The sequence below is a fragment of the Chiloscyllium plagiosum genome, unplaced genomic scaffold (assembly GCF_037043375.1).
Source record: "Chiloscyllium plagiosum isolate Xiang-an unplaced genomic scaffold, Cpla_swu_hap1 HiC_scaffold_3, whole genome shotgun sequence".
NCBI classification, from domain to species: Eukaryota; Metazoa; Chordata; class Chondrichthyes; order Orectolobiformes; family Hemiscylliidae; genus Chiloscyllium; species Chiloscyllium plagiosum.
This window is the reverse complement of record NW_028270141.1, coordinates 157,245,615-157,264,913: the sequence shown is the minus strand read 5'-3', so window position 1 is coordinate 157,264,913 and position 19,299 is coordinate 157,245,615. Positions and strand designations below refer to the sequence as shown.

Here is a 19,299-nt window from a genome sequence, read left to right as displayed (position 1 = left end):
ACTTTTCATGAACACCAGATGTCCCTAAATAGTTAACACCGCATCTTTCATGAAACATAAAAGAGCCACAAAGTTGTTGAGCAGCAAAATGGGAGCCAAATAGCTAATATTTGGTTACACAGAACGAAACTGGTTTTTTTTGTTCATCCCCCAGAACTGATAGATTGTAGCAGAGAGAAAGCCTTACCCTGTAGAACTGTAGGTTCAGCCAGCTGAGGGGGTGCCTGGGTGATCGGCTCAGGAGCCGAGGAGTCTCCCAGCCAAAAGAAAGAGTTCTCAGCAGAGGCAGGCCGCTTAGGGGAGGTAGGGGTGACTGTAGAGGGAGGTAGTGGTACAGAAGGCTGAGACATAGGGACAGTGGTATTTGAGAATGCAGGAGTGGTGTAAGAGGATGCCATTGAGAGCGGCAGATGAGATGGAGGACGAGGAGGTGGAGGTGGAGGTGGAGGTGGCGGTGGTGGTGTAGCTTGAACAGGATTTGAGGCTTGTTGGTGTAGAATATCTGATGCGCTATTAATGCCAGTAGGTGATGGTGGCTTCTGGATTTGGATGGGAGTTGGAACAGGAAGAACTGGTCGAGGGCCTGTGGCTTTGGCAGGTGGACTGCTTATAACCACAGGTGGTGAAGGTGGAAGTGGGGAAAAATTAGTGGCAGACCAGACCACTGGTTTGGGCACTGAGGGAAGAGACGGAGGAGCACTGATGGGAGATGGTGGTCCAGGCGTTCTATGAACAGGACGGGGAACAGTTGCGTAATGGGGTAAGACTGGATGGAAGGCAGAACCAAGTGAAGTGGCAAAGCGAGATGCTGAGTGGCGTAAAGGTGGGGTTGGTGGGGTGGAATTAGATGAGGCTAGTGATGCATATTCTGAGACAGAATCAGATGAGGAGGGAGTGAATGATGAGACAGGGACAGCAGATACAGCTTTTGTGTAAGGTGGGGGAGGAATTGAAGGGGGTTGACAGCTACTATATTCAGGAGGTGGTGTGTTATATTCAAAAGATGAGGCTGGAAATGAAATGAATGCAGCACAAAAAGGACACAAGAGGAGAGAGAAAGAAGAGAAAAAAATATGGCTAATATAGTAATAAAATCAGTTGTGAAAGAAAACCATGTTTTAAAAAGCTGCAGTTTGCCTCATAGGACTGTCTTGATAAACCAACAGAAATGCTGACTCACTACAATCTACATCAAAGCAGCCTTAACAAAGTGTGCAACAAATAAAGTAAAATCAATCTCTATACACTAGAATCAGAATCTTGAATTCAATAGGGCATCTATCTGGTGCCAGACATTCCTATTTCACAGTTGCAGAACAGCAAGTTTAATAAGTTAAACTGGATCGAAATAATCCAGATTTCAACTGGTTAACTTTCACTCCCAGTAGTGGGAAGCTAACCTTTTCTCTACATATGCACAGCATTTTCGAAGTGCTTGCTCCTTCTGTTTTGGGCTTATCACAGGTAAACCGCTGTAGATTTGACTGAATATTACAATTGGTATTTAAGTACAAAAACTTGGATCAAAGAGAGTCTGGATAAATTGATTCCTCCTGTGTTTCATATTTTTACATTAGAAAACTGTATATAACTTGATTAGTGTTCATCCCTTCTTGGTAAAATAAAGAATGCTGTCTCTACACATTCAATTCTTGGTCAATGCCAAATTAGTCGATCTCAGTGGAGAAAACACTGGTGGGCAATAGTGGCCTTATGAAGGAAATTCATCAGGTTTCCGTTTCCTGATTAGTATTCAGAGATCCCATTTGGAAAATGCATACTTGAGTAGGCGTTTGGTGAGAAACGAGACCAGACGTTTGTCAACCTCCTCACCTGGGGCACAAACTCTGTGTTACGATTCTACGGATAATAGTTAGCTGAGTACCTCAGTCAAAATATCCAATCTTCATGCATAGGTAAAGTAATCATCATCAGGATCATAACTAAGATTAATGTGGTCACAACATCCAGACACTCAAGCACTTTCCAGCAGGAGTCACTGAGTAGTAATGAGGAACGAAGCACTGGCTGAGTTTTTATTTCCACTTTCAGGTACACTCAGGTTGAATGTAGTATTCCTGCTGTGAGCAGCTGACCCAGCAGAAGTAAAGCAGGCACTTATTGGTCAGTTTAGCTATAAAATTAATTTTAGTCTTTAGAATTGTTAACTTAGCAGAATTTTATATTTAATTTTTTTTAAATTCTAAGATTTCCCATTACTGATCTTGTATGAATGAGCGAGTTTTGGAATTGTTCACGGCAATTAACTTAGAGCTTCACGTTTAAAAGTAATAAATGCGCCCCCCACTCCACGGCTAGTCCTGCGAGGCAAGCTGTAGGTAAATGCACAATTCAGAAGATAAATCAATATTAGCCAAGGGTAACCGTCATCCATTCAGTGAGACAACGAATCAGCATCTTTCTAAACACAAAGCAAACTTTAACACAGCTACAGTATCCCTTCAAGGGTTCAATTTAAAGATGCACAAGCACAATCTGATACTATTATTCCTCAATTTTTACTGTTTTGAATTTCAAGCTCAAGAAAGTTGGCTGATGAACTTCCCATCCAGAAATGCTTCCAGTTATAATAAATAGTTTGTCATTGTGCATGTGAAATTTATATTTTCTAAAAGCTTATAATTCTACTAAAAATCTTATCATTTTTCTCTCAACTCTGCATAAGCCTCCTTCCTTACTTGACCAAACTTTATTTCTGCATCATGAAATATACCAAGAATGACTGAAAATCACATATAGTACAAGTTATTTGATTGTTACCTGCACTGACAAATAATGATCCCAAACAATTTCCTTAGTCTTTTTAAAATTTTTTAGAAGCTGTGTTTTGCAGCTCTTTGAGTCTAAGAATCATGGAGGTCTGCAGCACGGAAGGAGGCCCTTCAGGACCAGTCAAAAACAACTATCTAACTATTCTAATCCCATAGTCTCATATCTTGGCATAACAAATGTTGAACCTTCATGAACTGAAAAGAACTTGTTAAACTCTCTATGAAGATTAGCCTATTTTAGAACACAATTGGATCTGAACAAACTTCACAAAACAGAGATATGAATCACTCTGGCATTGAAAGTGCAAAATTGCAACCAATGGAATACAATATCATGGATGATATCCACACAACACAAAGCAGATTCAAATTCAGATGGACAATGCATCGCCCTAATGAGATATGGGCAAGATTTTGTATTGCAATTGAGATTAGGCTATTTGTACTCATTGTTATTATGGAATAAATCTGATAGTGACTTCCAAAGTTTACATTTGATAAATTAAATGTGTGAATCTGGAAGGTTTGCACTGAATTACCTCGCTCATCCAAATATTTCATCTCAAAAATCAAGAGACGTTTGCATCAATTTATATTTTTTGAGACATCAACCATCGTTTCCACTATTTGCTCCTACTTAAAGCTCAGCTTTACAAAAGAAGAAAAAAAGAAATGACCTTGGGATTTTCATGAGAGAATGCAAATTAACAGTGACTTGAAAAGAACACCAGAAAGCTATAATATTACAGAGCAGAGTCAATTTAGCTAGAACTAAGGAATAAAGATGGTGCAAATCTATGACACAGAGCTGGGTGACAGGGTGAAATGTAACGAGGGTGTTATGAGAATACGGGGGACTTGGACAGGCTAGGTGAGTGGACGGATGCATGGCAGAGGTAGTTTAATGTGGACAAATGTGTGGTTATCCACTTTGGTGGCAAGAACAGAAGGGCAGATTACTATCTAAATGGAGTCAAGTTGGATAAAGGGAAGTACAACGCGATCTAGGTGTTCTTGTACATCAGTACAAGAAAGCAAGCATGCAGGTACAGCAGGTAGTGAAGAAAGCTGGCCTTCATAACAAGAGGAATTGAGTATAGGAGCAAAGAGGTCCTTCTGCAGCTGTACAGGGCTCTGGTGAGACCACACTTGGGAGTATTGTGTGCAGTTTTGGTCTCCAAATTTGATGAAGGATATTCTGGCTATTAAGGGAGTACAGGGTAGGTTCACGAGGTCAATTCCCGGAATGGCCAGACTATCATATGTTGAAAGATTGGAGCGAATGGGCTTGTATACACTTGAGTTTAGAAGGATGAGAAGGGATCTGATTGAGACGTATAAAATTATTAATGGATTGGACACTCTGGAGGAAGCATGTTTCCGCTGATGGGTGAGTCCAGAACCAGAGGACACAGTTTAGAAATAAGAGGTAGGCCATTTAGAACAGAGTTGAGGAGAAACTTCTTCACCCAGAGAGTCGTGGATATATGGAATGCTCTGCCCCAGACGGCAGTGGAGACCAAGTCTCTGGATACTTTCAAGAAAGTGATGGATAGAACTCTTGGAGATAGTGGAATCAAGAGTTAGGGGGATAAGGCTGATTGTGGATGCTCAGCCATGATCATAATGAATGATGGTGCTGGCTCAAAGGGCCGAATGGCCTACTCCTGTTCCTATTGTCTGTTGTCTATAAATACCAACTAGTGAAAAAGATGCAGAAGAACAAATCTGCAGGGAAATTACAAAGAAATGTTGATATCATTGAGTATTACAATAGGTACTTCAACTATGAGAGGAGTACTGCTATTGTAAGGAGCAGCGATGGAAAAGGGCTCCTAGATTGTTTTCAGCAGGGTCTCCGACAGCAATATGTGTCTAGTCCAGAGGGATGCATTGATCTATGGAAATGAGGTGGGCTAAATGGATCAAGTGCCAGTAAGGTAATATTTAGGACACTCTGATCATTGTATCATCAGGTTCAGGTTGGTGTTGGAGAATGACATGCAACCAGAGTAAGTAAAATGATTTGTTAGACAGCTCACTTCAATGGGGCAATAATACATCTGAGCAGGACTGACTGGAACGAGGGTTAAGGAGAAAAACAGTAACTGAACAACAGGACACCATGAGTATTGTCGAGGTATATTCCCTCTAATGAGAAGGATGGGACCAACAAAACCAGAGTTCCCTGGATGGCAAAGGAGGTAGAAGTTAACATTAGAAAGAAAAAAAATGTGCTTATGACAAGGGTAAAGCAGAACAAAAAGATCCAACAGGAATACTAAAGGTTTAAGGGGTGACGAAAAAGCAAATAACAGAAGCTAAGAGGAATTATGAATAAAGACCAGCAGAGCTAAGAGCAGCAAGGAGGGGACATGAAAGGTCCTTAGTTGGTAGGATTAGGGAAAACCCTAAGGCTTTCTATAGGTATGTCAGGAATAAAAGAATGACTAGGGTAGGAATAGGTCCAGTCAAGGATAGTAGTGGGAAGTTGCGTGTGGAGGCTGAAGAGACTGGGGAGACACTGAATGAATACTTTTTGTCAGTATTCACTCAGGAACAGGACATTGTTGTCGATGTGAATAATGAGTCACAATTAAGTAGAATGGATGGCTTTGAGGTATGTAGAGAAGAGGTGTTGGAAATTCTGGAAAGGGTGAAAATAGATAAGTCTTTTGGGCCTGATGGCATTTATCCTAGGATTCTCTGGGAAGCAAGGGAGGAGATTGCAGAGCCATTGGCCTTGATTTTTATGTCCTCGTTGTCTACAGGAGTAGTGCCAGAAGATTGGAGGCTAGCAAATGTGGTTCCCTTGTTCATGAAGGGGAGTAGGGATAACCCTAGTAACTATAGGCCGGTGAGTCTCACTTCTGTTGTGGGCAAAGTCTTAGAGAGAATTGTAAGAGAGAATAGGATTTATGAACATCTGGATAGGAATAATGTGATCAAGGATAGTCAGCATGGTTTTGTGAAGGGCAGGTCGTGCCTCACAAGCCTTATTGAATTCTTTGAGAAGGTGACGAAGGAGGTGGACGAGGGGAAAGCGGTAGATGTGGTGTATATGGATTTTAGTAAGGCATTTGATAAGGTTCCCCATGGTAGACTACTGCAAAGAAATACGGAGGTATGGCATTGAGGGTGAGTTGGAAGTTTGGATTAGGAGTTGGCTGGCTGGAAGAAGACAGAGGGTAGTAGTTGATGGCAAAGGTTCATCTTGGAGTGCTGTCACTAGCGGTGTTCTGCAAGGATCTGTTTTGGGACCATTGCTGTTTGTCATTTTTATAAATGACCTGGAGGAGGGGTTAGAAGGTTGGGTGAGCAAGTTTGCGGATGATACGAAAGTCGGAGGAGTTGTAGACAGTGAGGAAGGATGTGGCAGGTTACAGCGGGATATAGATAAGCTGCAGAGCTGGGCAGAAAGGTGGCAAATGGAATTCAATGTAGCTAAGTGTGAGGTGATTCACTTTGGTAAGAGTAACAAAAAGATGGGGTACTGGGCTAATGGTCGGATACTTGGTAGTGTGGATGAGCAGAGGGATCTTGGTGTCCATGTACACAGATCTTTGAAATTTGCCACCCAGGTAAATAGTGTGGTGAAGAAGGCATATGGCGTACTGGCTTTTATTAGTAGAGGAATTGAGTTCCGGAGTCCTGAGGTCATGTTGCAGTTGTATAAGACTCTGGTGCGGTCACATCTGGAGTATTGTGTGCAGGTTTGGTCGCCATACTATAGGAAGGATGTGGAGGCACTGGAATGGGTGCAGAGGAGATTTACCAGGATGTTGCCTGGTATGGTAGGAAGATCGTATGAGGAAAGGCTGAGGCACTTGGGGTTGTTTTCATTGGAGAAAAGAAGGTTTAGGGGTGACTTGATAGAGGTGTACAAGATGATTAGGGGTTTAGATAGGGTCGACAGTGAGAATCTTTTTCCACGTATGGAGTCAGCTATTACAAGGGGGCATAGCTTTAAATTAAGGGGGGGTAGGTATAGGACAGATGTTAGGGGTAGGTTCTTTACTCAGCGAGTCGTGAGTTCATGGAATGCCCTGCCAGTAGCAGTGGTGGACTCTCCCTCATTATGGGCATTTAAGCAGGCATTGAATAGGCATATGGAGGATAGTGGGCTAGTGTAGGTTAGGTGGGCTTGGATCGGCGCAACATCGCTGTATTCTTCTATGTTCTATAACAAAGGGAAATCCCGAAGTCCTCAAGTGGCATATTAACAGTAACAGTGGTTTAAGTAGGGCTGATCAGAGACCAAACAAGGTATTTACTCATGAGAGAAGCACTAAAAAAACTGCAGATGATGGAAATCTAAAAAAAAAACAGAAATAGCTAGAGAAACTTAGTCTGTCTGGCAGCATCTATGGAAAGAAATCAGAATTAATGTTCCTGATTTCAGGGCACTGGACTTAAAAATATTAATTCTGCTTTCTCTCCACAGAGGCTGCCAGACAGGCTGAATCTCGCCCGTAATTTTTGTTTTTGTTTCAGGTTTACATGTGAAAGCAGGGAGCATGACTGAGGTGTTAAATTAATACCTTGCATCTAACTTTACAATACAAGATGCTGCTGCCCAAGTAATGGTGACAGGAGAGGAAACTCTGTCGCTTTAGAAAGATTCAAAATTACTAAGGAAGAAGTCTTGGTTAATTTATTAGCACTTAAGCTAGTCAAGGTACTGGGACCAGATGGGAAGCATCCATGGATTTTTAAACAAGTGAGGATAGAAATTGCAGGGAAACAGGCCATAAACTTTCAACCCTACTCTTGGGGAGGTGCTAGAAGACTTGGGAAAACTTCTAAAAACAATTATTTGTTATAGAGTTAATAGTCACATGAGAAAAGGTGGATTGATTAGAAAGAGTCAACATGGATTTCTAAGAAAAACATTTTTTGCATGAACCCAATGGAGGTTTTTTTTGAACAAGTAACAGAAAGGATCAGTGATGATAATGCTGTTGATGGTATACATGGATTTTCAGAAGGTGCTTGATACAGTGTCAAGCAACAGACTTGTGAGAGAAGTTATAGGTCATAGTATTAAAGGGAGAGCAGCAACATGGATACAAAATTGGTTGACTGATAGGAAACAGACAGTAATGCTCAATAGATACTTTTTTGGGCTGGAGGAAGGTTTGTAGAGGAGTTTTCCAGGGGTCAGTATTGGCACCCTTGCATTTCTTGCTATAAACTAATAACCTGGAGCTTAGTGCGCAAGAGACAATTTTCAAGTTTCCAGATGACACTAAACTTGGAAGAATTGTAAATTGTGAAGAAGACAGTGTGGACCTCTAAAATGACATTGCCAAATTGATAGAGTGGGTAGATACGTGGCAGGTGAGGTTCAATGCAAACTCGTGTAAGGTGATGTACTTTGGTCAGAAGAACATTGAAAGCCAATACTAAATAGGGGGCAATTCTAAAAGAGTTGCAGAAACAGAGGGACCTGGATCTTTGAAGGGGCAGGACAGTTGGAGAGAGCAGTTAATAAAGCTTTCAGTGTTTCTTGGCTTTACTAATTGGGGGCACAGAGTACAAGAGCAAGGGAGTGAAATTGAATTTGTATAAGACATTTGTTAAATCTCAGCTGCAGTATTGTGTACAATTGTGGTACCACATTATGGAAAGTTGTGAATGCATTGGAGAGAATATCGAAGCAGTTTACAAGAATGGTTGCAGTAATAAGAAACTTCAATTGTGAGGACAGATTGAACAAGTTGGGACTGTTCGTCTTGGAGAAAAGAAGGTTCAGAGGAGATTTGATAGAGGTTTTCAAAACCATGAACGGGTTGGACAGAGTAGATAGGGAGATGGTCCTGCTCGTAAAAGAAAATTCCACTGCCCGGAAATGTGGTGGAGGCAGGTTCAACTGAATGGATAGTTATTTGGACAGAAATGGTGTGCAGGGATATGAGGAAAAAGTAGATGATTGGCACTCGGGAGCAGAACCAGTGCAGGCATGATGAGCTGAAAGGCCTCTTTTTTGCGCCAAAACAATTCTGTAATTACCCCACGATAAGATCTGTCATTGAAATGAATGCATCAAGTTGTAGTAGTTCTCAACCAAACACACTAAGAGCTCATGTATTCAGATGTAAATTATTTTCAGGCACAAGAAGTTAAAATTATGATTAAACATTCTCTCAGACTCTGAAAATTTAATTTGGCAACTATGGAGTCTCATTTATTCATGAATTTCGTATTATCAAACTTTCTAAAACTGAAAAAAAACTTTTATTTTACATTTTTTTCTCTTATTTATCTTAGCCATTTTCTTCCCAAGCTCTTATGTTCCATTCCCTAATGCACCAATTATTTTATTCATCCCATTTTAGTTTCCTTCACTACTTTTCTTAATTTATCACAAAATAAATACTGTAATTTGTACTTCCTTGTCTCAGCAATGATTCTTTAATCTGATCTGTTGAAGACCCTCATTATTCCTTGCCTTTTCTGATAACGCCACTGTAGAGGGCACCACATGAAATGATTTAATAATACGTACTAGGAGAAAGTGAGGACTGCAGATGCTGGAGATCAGAGCTGAAAATGTGTTGCTGGAAAAGCGCAGCAGGTCAGGCAGCATCCAAGGAGCAGGAGAATCGACGTTTCGGGCATGAGCCCTTCTTCAGGAATCCTGAAGAAGGGCTCATGCCCGAAACGCCGATACTCCTGCTCCTTGGATGCTGCCTGACCTGCTGCGCTTTTCCAGCAACACATTTTCAGCTCTAATAATACATACTGTCATTCAAAAGCACAAGAAACCGTCTATGGACAACTGTCAGCATGATGAATCACAAGTGTTGCACCTTGTACCAACTGCAAAATCCCAACCATTCACTTAATAAAGGCCTACTCTGAAACAGTCTCACTTGCCAATCCCTTAACCTATTCAGTTACACATAAAATATTAAGCTTTGTAATACTGTCCCAAATCAAAAATTAAAGTGTTCATATCATAAACTGAATCAAGCAAACATCCAAGTGAAATAGGTTGGACAACAGGTCAATAAAAAGGGATACTGTAGCTTCAAATCTGATCAGTTTACTGTGACCAGTGCATAACATATATTTACCTTTACATGTCACTTACCAGCAGATGACATCCTTCGTTCCAACTCCCACTCCAGCTGTTCTCTCTCAAGCTGTTCTTGTTGTTCTCTTTCTTGCCATTCCATTTCCTCTCTTTCTTGTCTTTCCCGTTCCTGTCTTTCTTGTTCCATACGCTCATGTTTTTCTCTCTCTTGTTTTTCACGTTCTACCTGTTCCTGTTCAAGCCTTTCTCTTTCCAATCTTTCACGTTCCACTCGCTCACGCTCCAAGCGTTCTCTTTCTAGTTCCTTCTGTCGTTGCTGCTCTTGCAGTTGTCTGGAACACACAATGGATGTTATGTCAAGGGAGAGTTATAAGCCACAAAACTGTAACATAACTTTCAATATTAAGTGTTTGAATTCCACTGACCACTTTGTTCTCTTTTAAAAAAAAAACAAGACATTATTTTGTCTTTACATAATTTTTTCTCAAGTCTCTTGGTTGACTACAACGATTTCCTTCTCTGTGAATTCTGTACCTTACACATGCACCAATGACTACTGGAAAAGCCAATTTTATAAAGTCCTTCACACCAACATCGGGGACTGGTACCAAAATTGGCAGAAATGTTACATAGGCAGTAGTTTAATTCTCAGAATGTCATAAATACTACTGATCCTAAAGAATAGCATTCAGCAATGCTAAGGCTTCCCTAGTGTAAGCAAACTCCACACAGACAGACAGCCACCCAAGGCTGAAACTAACTCTCAAGTGCTGAGAGGCAGCAGTGCTAACTACCGAGCCACTGCAATGACCTTAATGGTAACGTAGTTCAACTAACATATTCAAGAGGGAATTTGATGATTATTATTCACAGAAATATGGTACTGACCATACTGAACCAGCTCACACTTGTAAATCTCGCATCACAGTGTCAAACATCAGTGGTGATTCTACAATTGCATAATCCTAAGTGTACAAAGATTTATGTTGAGGATTGTCAGTCGGGCTTGCACTTTACTTGCATATACCAGGGAGAAGGGGCGACAGATACTAATACACAGCACCCTGCTCTCTGCAGACAGAAAGAAACTGTATATGTCCTTGATTAAACTCAACAAAATAGTTGACTACCTTTGGTTTATTACTCAGGGCGATGCCTTGATCAATTAGAGTTGGCATGCCTGGGTGGTTTAAAACTTAATCGAAGCCTGGCACTTAAATGTCAATCTTCATCAACAGGTGCATTTGTAAAGATATCTTTTTATTTTTCTGTAATTTTGATTGTGAACTGAAATGAGAAAATTGCTGATTTAAAAACCAAGGAACCTGACACTCACTATAAGTGCTATTTACATTATTGTGAGCACAGTGGAAGTGTCACTGGAGATGGGAAAAAAAAGAGTAAAAAATGGAGATTCGGCCAGTAACAAGCAGCTGATTGGTTTGCAATTGGTGATTTATTGCCAATGACAGAGGCCTACAGTCTGCCAATATCTATGTGATTGGCTTCCAGGTAGCTAAACAGCTAATGGGTGTAAATGAGCCAGAAGGCATCAGATGTCTGTCCTTCGCTCTCTCTCATGTGAAAAATACATCAAATTGACCTAGGAAAACCATAAGTAAATACAGCTATTTTATTTGTTAAGGTAGTGGGACTGGTCTTCCACAGTAAGATGTTTTCTATATTCTAGTTCTAAAATTTAGATATATGAAACAGTTCACTGTAATAATCTATCATTTAATTTCAATTTCTAACTCTTCTCCACATCAATAATCAAGATATTTCAACATCGGTATTCCATTTAAATAAAAACCTCCAAACATTGTATGGTTTACGCCATAGTAATTATTAAAGTATCAATGAGGCGGTGAGGATGAGGGAGCTGGCAAGGGAACATGGTGCAGGAATCCATTAATGTAGAGGAGGCCAGCATGGAGGCAGCTAAAGTGAAAGGAGCCAGAGTGGAGGGAGCCAGCAAGGAGCCAGAGTGGAGGCAGCCAGTGAAATATACCTCTTTTGACTATGTATGGATGAAGGCTACAATGAAGTTTGGATCCCAGTGATCCTAAGTGTTATTTGATATCACTGTTAAATATACTTTTTAGTATTTCAGCAATGACACAGATTAGACTACTGGAATTGTCCCAACTCACTGGGTTACTGCACTATAAATCAAGACCCACTCATCACGGAGTCACAACAAATTACTCAATGAATGGCAGAGCTCGAGGAAGCTTAGATGAACATAGGGATCTTAGGATTTTATTTAATTCATTCTTGGAATCTGAGCGTCACTGGCTAACCAGTATTTATTGCCCATCCTTAGTTCCCCTCAAGAAGGTGGTGGTGAGCTGCCTTCTTCAACCACTGCACTCCACGTGCTGTGGGTTGACTCACAATTGCCTTAGGGAAGGAATTCCAGGAATTTGGCCCAATGAAAGTGCAGGAAAGGCAGTTTATTTTCAAGTCAGGATGGTGAGTGGTTTGGAGGGAAAATTGCAGCTGGTGATGTTCCCATGTATCTGCTGCCCCTGTCCTTCTAGATGGAAGTTGTTGTGGGTTTGGAAGGTTTGTTCATAGATCCCTGAAGGCAGCAGCACAGGTTAACAGGATAGTTAAGAACACATATGGGACATGTGCCTTTATGAGTTGTGACATAGATTATAAGAACTGTACAGAACTTTGGTTTGAGCAGAACTGTACAGAACTTTGGGTTTGGTGCTGTACAGAACTTTAGTTAGGGCACAGATGAGTACACTGTAGAGTTCTAGTCACCATGCTACAGGAAGGATATGATTGTACTAGAGGGGGTGCAGAGGGGACTCACCAGGATGTTGCCTGGGTGGAGCATTTTAGCTGTGAAGACAGACTAGATAGGCTTGGGTTGTGTTCTTTAGTGCAGAGAAGGCTGAAGAGGGACCTGATTGACAGGTGCACGATTTTAAGGGGCATGGACAAGGTGAATATGAAGTACTGTCTTGGAGGGTAGAAGTGGGAAACCTCACAACCTTTAAAATGAAAGTGGATGAGCACTTGAAATGTCATGACATTCGAGGAATGTTCAAGGAACATTCAAGGCCAAGTGCTGGAAAATGCAACAAGCATAGATTCAAGCTGAAGGGTATCTGGATATCTCACTTGAGATGCAGAGTCATGCCAACAACATGGGTTCAATTTCCACACTGGCTGAGGTTATCATAGAGAACACTCTTTCTCAATCTCTTCCCTTGCTTGAGGCTTGGTTGGCCTCAAGTAAAAGTACCACCAGTCCTCTCTCTCTCTCAAATGAGACAGCACCCCTAGAAATTTGGTAAGATTATGGCAACTTTGCACTTCTGACTCTAAATGTAAAGATTCAATGAAATTACCAAAAATTTCAATTTGCCTCTGACTGAAAGGCATGTTGGATACAAGCAAACCTCAATAGGTTATTTTGGTAATAATAAAACTGGCCTGCATTACAATTGTAACACTGATGACTTTAACAATAGTAAAAGAACAGATTTCTAACATAAGTATCTTAAATTTTACCCCTCTTAATAATTTCCACACAAAGACTAAAAGACAGTCAAAATTCAAAGTGATTGGATAGAAAAAATGTCGGGGAAACACAGTTCCACATCATCCACCTAAAATTACAAAATTTAGTTTTATAGTTTTAATTTTATAATCCTCAATTCTTTGATGATGCCTCATGGTTATCTGCACAGTGATAAAGAATACAGTTAACTGGTTGACTGATTAAACCTTGGTCTTTCTTTACCCTTTCGGTTTCAGAACTTTCTCTTTCAGCTCTCTCAATGTAGTTGTTTTCTGCTCTTTTGACAGAAAATTGGAGAGAGCAACTTTGCGGAAAAAGAGGGAGAGATTTTTGAAATCAACCTATAGAGGTTTGCTTGTTCTTCACTGTTTCTAGGACTCTTTCTTACACGGATAAATAATCATGATCTACCCCTTGCTGTGGGGACAGTTGCAAAGTATGCAGATGATACAAAACTTGGAAGCAGTGTATAATGTGAGATGGTCTGTTGAATATCAAAAAACCATTAACAAGATGGTAGAGTGGGCAGATAGTTAGCAGATGAAGTTGAATGCAGCAAAGTGTGATGTGATACCTTTTGGCAGAAAGAACATGGAGACAGAATAAACTAAAGTGCATTATTTAAAGGACAATGGAACAGAGAAACTTGGTATATATGTGTGCGCCTAAGTCATCAAAGGTGGCAAGATAGGCAGAGCAAACAGTTAAAAAAAAAGCTTAAGGCATCCTAGATTTTATTAATAGAAGCACAGATTTTAAGAAAAAAAAAAGTTCCCACTAAACTCATGATCCACTAGTTAGATCTCAGCTGGAGTATTGTGTTCAGTTCTGGATGCCATGTTATAGAAAGCATTGAAGAGAATGCAGAAGAGGTTTACTAAAAATGGTTTAAGGGATAAGTCAGTTATGAGGGAAAGAATGGACAAGTTGTGACTATTTTTCTTTGTTTACTATCACTTGGCTAATTTTGTTTCCAACTTGCTACTGCCCCTTTTATTGTATAAGGTCTAACTCTTCTCACAACTCTGTTGTGTGATTCTGTGATTCAAAGCTTATCCACTGGCTTGATGGTGATGGTAGAGTATGCAATATGCTAGGCTACGAGGTCAAGGGGTGACTTTGAGAAGGAGAGTCCTTCATGCTATCTCAGCCAGTATAGGAATTGAAACCACACTGTAGGATCACTATGCATCACAAACTAGCTATCCAGCCAATTTTGCTAACTGACCACCCCCACATGAAAGAGTGTACTCAACACGAAGATGGAACTTTGCTTCAGCAAAGACTATGCGCCAGCTACTTCAACTAGATACTACCACAGAAAGTTGCATCTACAAAAATAGAGGCAATAATTTACAATATTTTCACCCCAAAAGCTTTTAAAAATACAGTGTATCTCTGTTAAGAATATCAGGACATTAGCAGAAGTAGGCAGTTCAGCCCTTTGAGCCTACTCCACATTTCTTTATATATTTTTATTGAAAAAAAACAGATTTTTTAATATTACAACAAATACAAAACAATACAATTCAAAACAGTACAAAAAAAACAAGTAAAAAACCCAACCCAACCTCATGTACAAATGTATAATCATATATAGAAAAAAAACAGAATTTAAAAAACCAAACCAGCTATTTAACTAAATAAATAATAACCAACAACGAACTAACAGAACCTCAACCTGAGCTACAAATCTTCTTAAAACTTGCTAACAAACTAATAAATAGTGATAACTTAACTCAGCCAAACAAGACACTCATATATTCACAGTTCCGTCTCCCCGGATATTGGACTGGTAAAACACAATTGTTACGGCTATATAAAAGCCCTTATTACTGTGGCAGATAGATTTGTGTCTAGGTATTCCAAAAAGGGCTGCCATGTCTTATAAAAATTCTCAGTTTCGTGGTGTACTGTACTTGTGAGAAAATCCAAAGGAATATGCTCCATAATAACCTTCTGCCAAACCGACAGGAGCCCCACTGGCCTTGGGGTGGGAGTGGTTTCAGATACCCAACCTAGCAAAATATTCTTTCTTGCTCGTGAGGATATTGAAACGTTTTTTCTTACGCACGTTTGCAGGGAACACACTGGGCAGGCCCAGAAGAAGAGATAGGGTCCTTCTCCACCCTTACACCCCGCCACAGCATTACAATATGCTTGAAGCCTACCACAAGACCAGAGACAATGGGTAAGAGTGCCCGTACAGACCTTGCACTCGGGACATGCTGACAAACCATTCGGAGCCAAGTGGACCCTGTGGAGGATCTTCAACTGAAAAGCATGGGTCCGATTGCAAATTGATATCTTTTTTGCATTTTCACAAATATCTTCCCAAACCTCTGAGGAGACTCCAACACCTAGCTCTCTCGCTCTCACACACCCTGCAGTTGATCGAACTCATCGGAGGGAGCACCCCCCAATTGATGATATAAAGAAGTGACAGAAAGTGTAGTCAAAAGTGTAATCTTTTTTTGAATAAAATCCCTAACTTGAAAAAAGCGACAGAGGTCCCTATTAGATAGTTCGTATTTCTGTACTAACTGATCGAAGGACATCATTACTTCTCCCTCAAATAAATCACCCAGTCAAGACACACCCCTATCCGTCCAATTTTTAAATCCTGAATATATCATCCCTGGTTGAAAACCCGGCATACCCATTAAAGATGTAAAAGAAGAGGTTTGGCCAATATTGCCTTGCCTCTGTTGAATTGCCCCAGGAGCTATAGGGAGAGGCTGAACTGGCTGGGACTGTTTTCCCTGCAGCGTCGGAGGCCAAGGAGTGACCTTATAGAGGTTTACAAAATTATGAGGGGCATAGATAGGGTAAAAAGGCAAAGTCTTTTCCCTGGAGTCGAGGAGTCCAGAACTACAGGACATAGGTTTAGGGTGAGAGGGGAAAGATATAAAAGAGACCTAAGGGGCAACTTTTTCACACAGAGGGTGGTACGGGTACAGAATGAGCTGCCACAGGAAGTGGTGGAGGCTGGTACAATTGCAACATTTAAGAGGCATTTGGATGGGTATATGAATAAGAAGGGTTTGGAGGGATATGGGCCGGGTGCTGGCAGGTGGGACTAGATTGGGTTGGGATATCTGGTCGACATGGATAGGTTGGACCGAAGGGTCTGTTTCCATGCTGTACATCTCTATGACTCTATGAGTAGTTTGCATCAATATTTATTGCAGAAAAGGTCTTGGAAGATATAGAATGTAGGTAAATAGATGGTGACATCTTGAGGAGGAAGTGCTGGATGTCTTGAAACACATAAAAGTGGATAAATCCCCAGGACCTGATCAGGTGTACCCTAGAACTCTGTGGGAAGCTCGGGACGTGATTTCTGGGCCCCTTGCTGAGATACGTGTATCATCGATAGTCACAGATTAGATTAGATTAGATTAGATTAGATTACTTACAGTGTAGAAACAGGCCCTTCGGTCCAACAAGTCCACACCGCCCCGCCGAAGCGCAACCCACCCATACCCCTACATTTACCCCTTACCTAACACTACGGGCAATTTAGCATGGCCAATTCACCTGACTTGCACATCTTTGGACTGTGGGAGGAAACCGGAGCACCCGGAGGAAACCCACGCAGACACGGGGAGAACGTGCACACTCCACACAGTCAGTGCCTGAGGCGGGAATTGAACCCGGGTCTCTGGCGCTGTGAGGCAGCAGTGCTAACCACTGTGCCACCGTGCCGCCCACAGGTGAGGTGCCGGAAGACTGAAAGTTGGTTAATGTGGTGCCACTATGTGAGAAAGGTGGTAAGGACAAGCCAGGAAACTACAGACCAGTGAGCCTGACATCGGTGGTGGGCAAGTTGTTGGAGGGACTCCTGAGGGACAGGATGTACATGTATTTGGAAAGACAAGGACTGACTAGGGATAGTCAACATGGCTTTGCGTGTGGGAAATCATGTCTCACAAACTTGATTGAGTTTTTTGAAGAAGTAACAAAGAGGATTGATGAGGGCAGAGCAGTGAATGTGATCTATATCTACTTCAAGAAGGCATTTGACAAGGTTCCCCTTGGGAGACTGGTTAGCAAGATTAGATCTCACGGAATACAAGGAGAACTAGCCATTTGGATACAGAACTGGCTCAAAGGTAGAAGACAGAGGGTGGTAGTGGAGGGTTGTTTTTCAGACTGGAGGCCTGTGACCAGTGGAATGCCACAAGGATTGGTGCTGGGTCCACTGCTTTTCGTCATTTATATAAAATGTTTGGATGTGAGCATAAGAGGTACAGTTAGTAAGTTTGCAGATGACACCAAAATTGTAGGTATAGTGGACTGTGAAGAAGGTTACCTCAGATTACAATGGGATCATGATCAGATGGGTCAATAGGCTGAGGAGTGGCAAATGGAGTTTAATTTAGATAAATGTGAGGTGCTGCATTTTGGGAAAGCAATTCTTAGTAGAACTTATACACTTAATGGTAAGATCCTAGGGAGTGCTGCTGAACAAAGAGACCTTGGAGTGCAGGTTCATAGCTCCTTGAAAGTCGAGTCACAGGTAAATAGGATAGTGAAGAAGGCATTTGGTATGCTTTCCTTTATTGGTCAGAGTATTGAGAACAGGAGTTGGAAAGACATGTTGCGGCCATACAGGACATGGGTTAGACCACTGTTGGAGTATTGCATGCAAATCTGGACTCCTTCCTAATAGAAAGGATGTTGTGAAACTTGAAAGGGTTCAGAAAGGATTTACAAGGATGTTGCCAGGGTTGGAGGAGTTGAGCTATAGGGGGTTGAATAGGCTGGGGCTGGTTTCCCTGGACCGTCAGAAGCTGAGGGGTGACTGTATAGAGGTTTATAAAATCATGAGGGGCATGGATAGGATAAATAGACAAAGTCTCTTCCCTGGGGTGGGGGAGTCCAAAACTAGAGGGCGTATGTTTAGGGTGAGAGGGGAAAGATATAAAAGAGACCTCAGGGGCAACTTTTTCATGCAGAGGGTGTTACGTGCATGGAATGAGCTGCCAGAGGAAGTGGTGGAAGCCAGTACAATTGCAACATTTAAAAGGCATCTGGATGGGTATATGAATAGGAAGGGTTTGGAGGGATATGGGTTAAGTGCTGGCAGGTGGGACTAGATTGGGTTGGGATATCTGGTCGGCATGGATGAGTTGGACCAAAGGGTTGGCTTCCATGCTGTACATCCACAATAGCTCAGCACCTCTGATGTCCTTAGGGCACAGCTGCTTCCAGCAGGAGTCAAGCCTTCAGAAAGAGTACCCAGACAAGAAGGCACCAAAGGTACTTCGCTTGCCCCCTCAACAATACAAACACATTGATACCAGAATGAAACCCACTAACACCTACTTCAGCCAAGGGTCGGAATCTCCTGAGTCAATTAAGAAACTCATTGTCAGACACCGGACACTTGAATCTTCCTAATGAATGAACTTTCTTTCTCTTTGTTGTACAACTCACACCATTGTCTCATAATTCACACTTCATTGTTCTCAGGGTATAAAATTCCACTGCATTCTCTGTTCGGGAAAAAAGCTATGGTTCCTTCAGTGAGGTCAAGTCGCTTCCGTGATATTGCTGTTTGTTAAATAAATCCTTGTTAGTTCTCAGTCCAATCTGTGTGTTTGTGATCTCTGATTAATTGGGCTAAATTCTCCAAAACGTATCATGTTTATTGTGTGTTGATTTTGATTTGAGTTAGAGTAGAAGTTATGAAGGGTGAAATCTTGTGAGCAGTCCTGCATGTAGGGATCATTCAATAAATTTGGTCGTTTTGCTATATGGTTTCTTAGAATCCCTACAGTATTGAAACAGGACCTTCGGCCCAACAAGTCACCACCAACCGTCCTTTTCAAACGCATTTCCCATTACTTTGCATTTACTCCTGACTAATGCACTTGACCTGAACATTATGGGCAATTTAGCATGTCCAATTCACCCAACCT

The 19,299-nt window shown here is 41.3% G+C and overlaps 1 protein-coding gene across 7 annotated transcripts in view; it reads right to left on the bottom strand.

Annotated features, from left to right (window-relative positions):
* The window catches only part of enah (ENAH actin regulator), a 430,686-nt gene that overhangs the window by 66,312 nt on the left and 345,075 nt on the right, over positions 1-19,299 (bottom strand). For 6 of the 7 annotated variants that reach the window (XM_043687385.2, XM_087984585.1, XM_043687386.2 and 3 more), the window contains 2 exons: positions 9,889-10,163; positions 188-1,009 (listed from right to left, as the gene is read on the bottom strand). In XM_043687385.2, coding sequence (XP_043543320.2) covers positions 188-1,009; positions 9,889-10,163 — 1,097 coding nt within the window. The remainder of the gene's footprint in view (positions 1-187; positions 1,010-9,888; positions 10,164-19,299) is intronic. The other variant, XM_087984599.1, reaches the window with a different exon arrangement.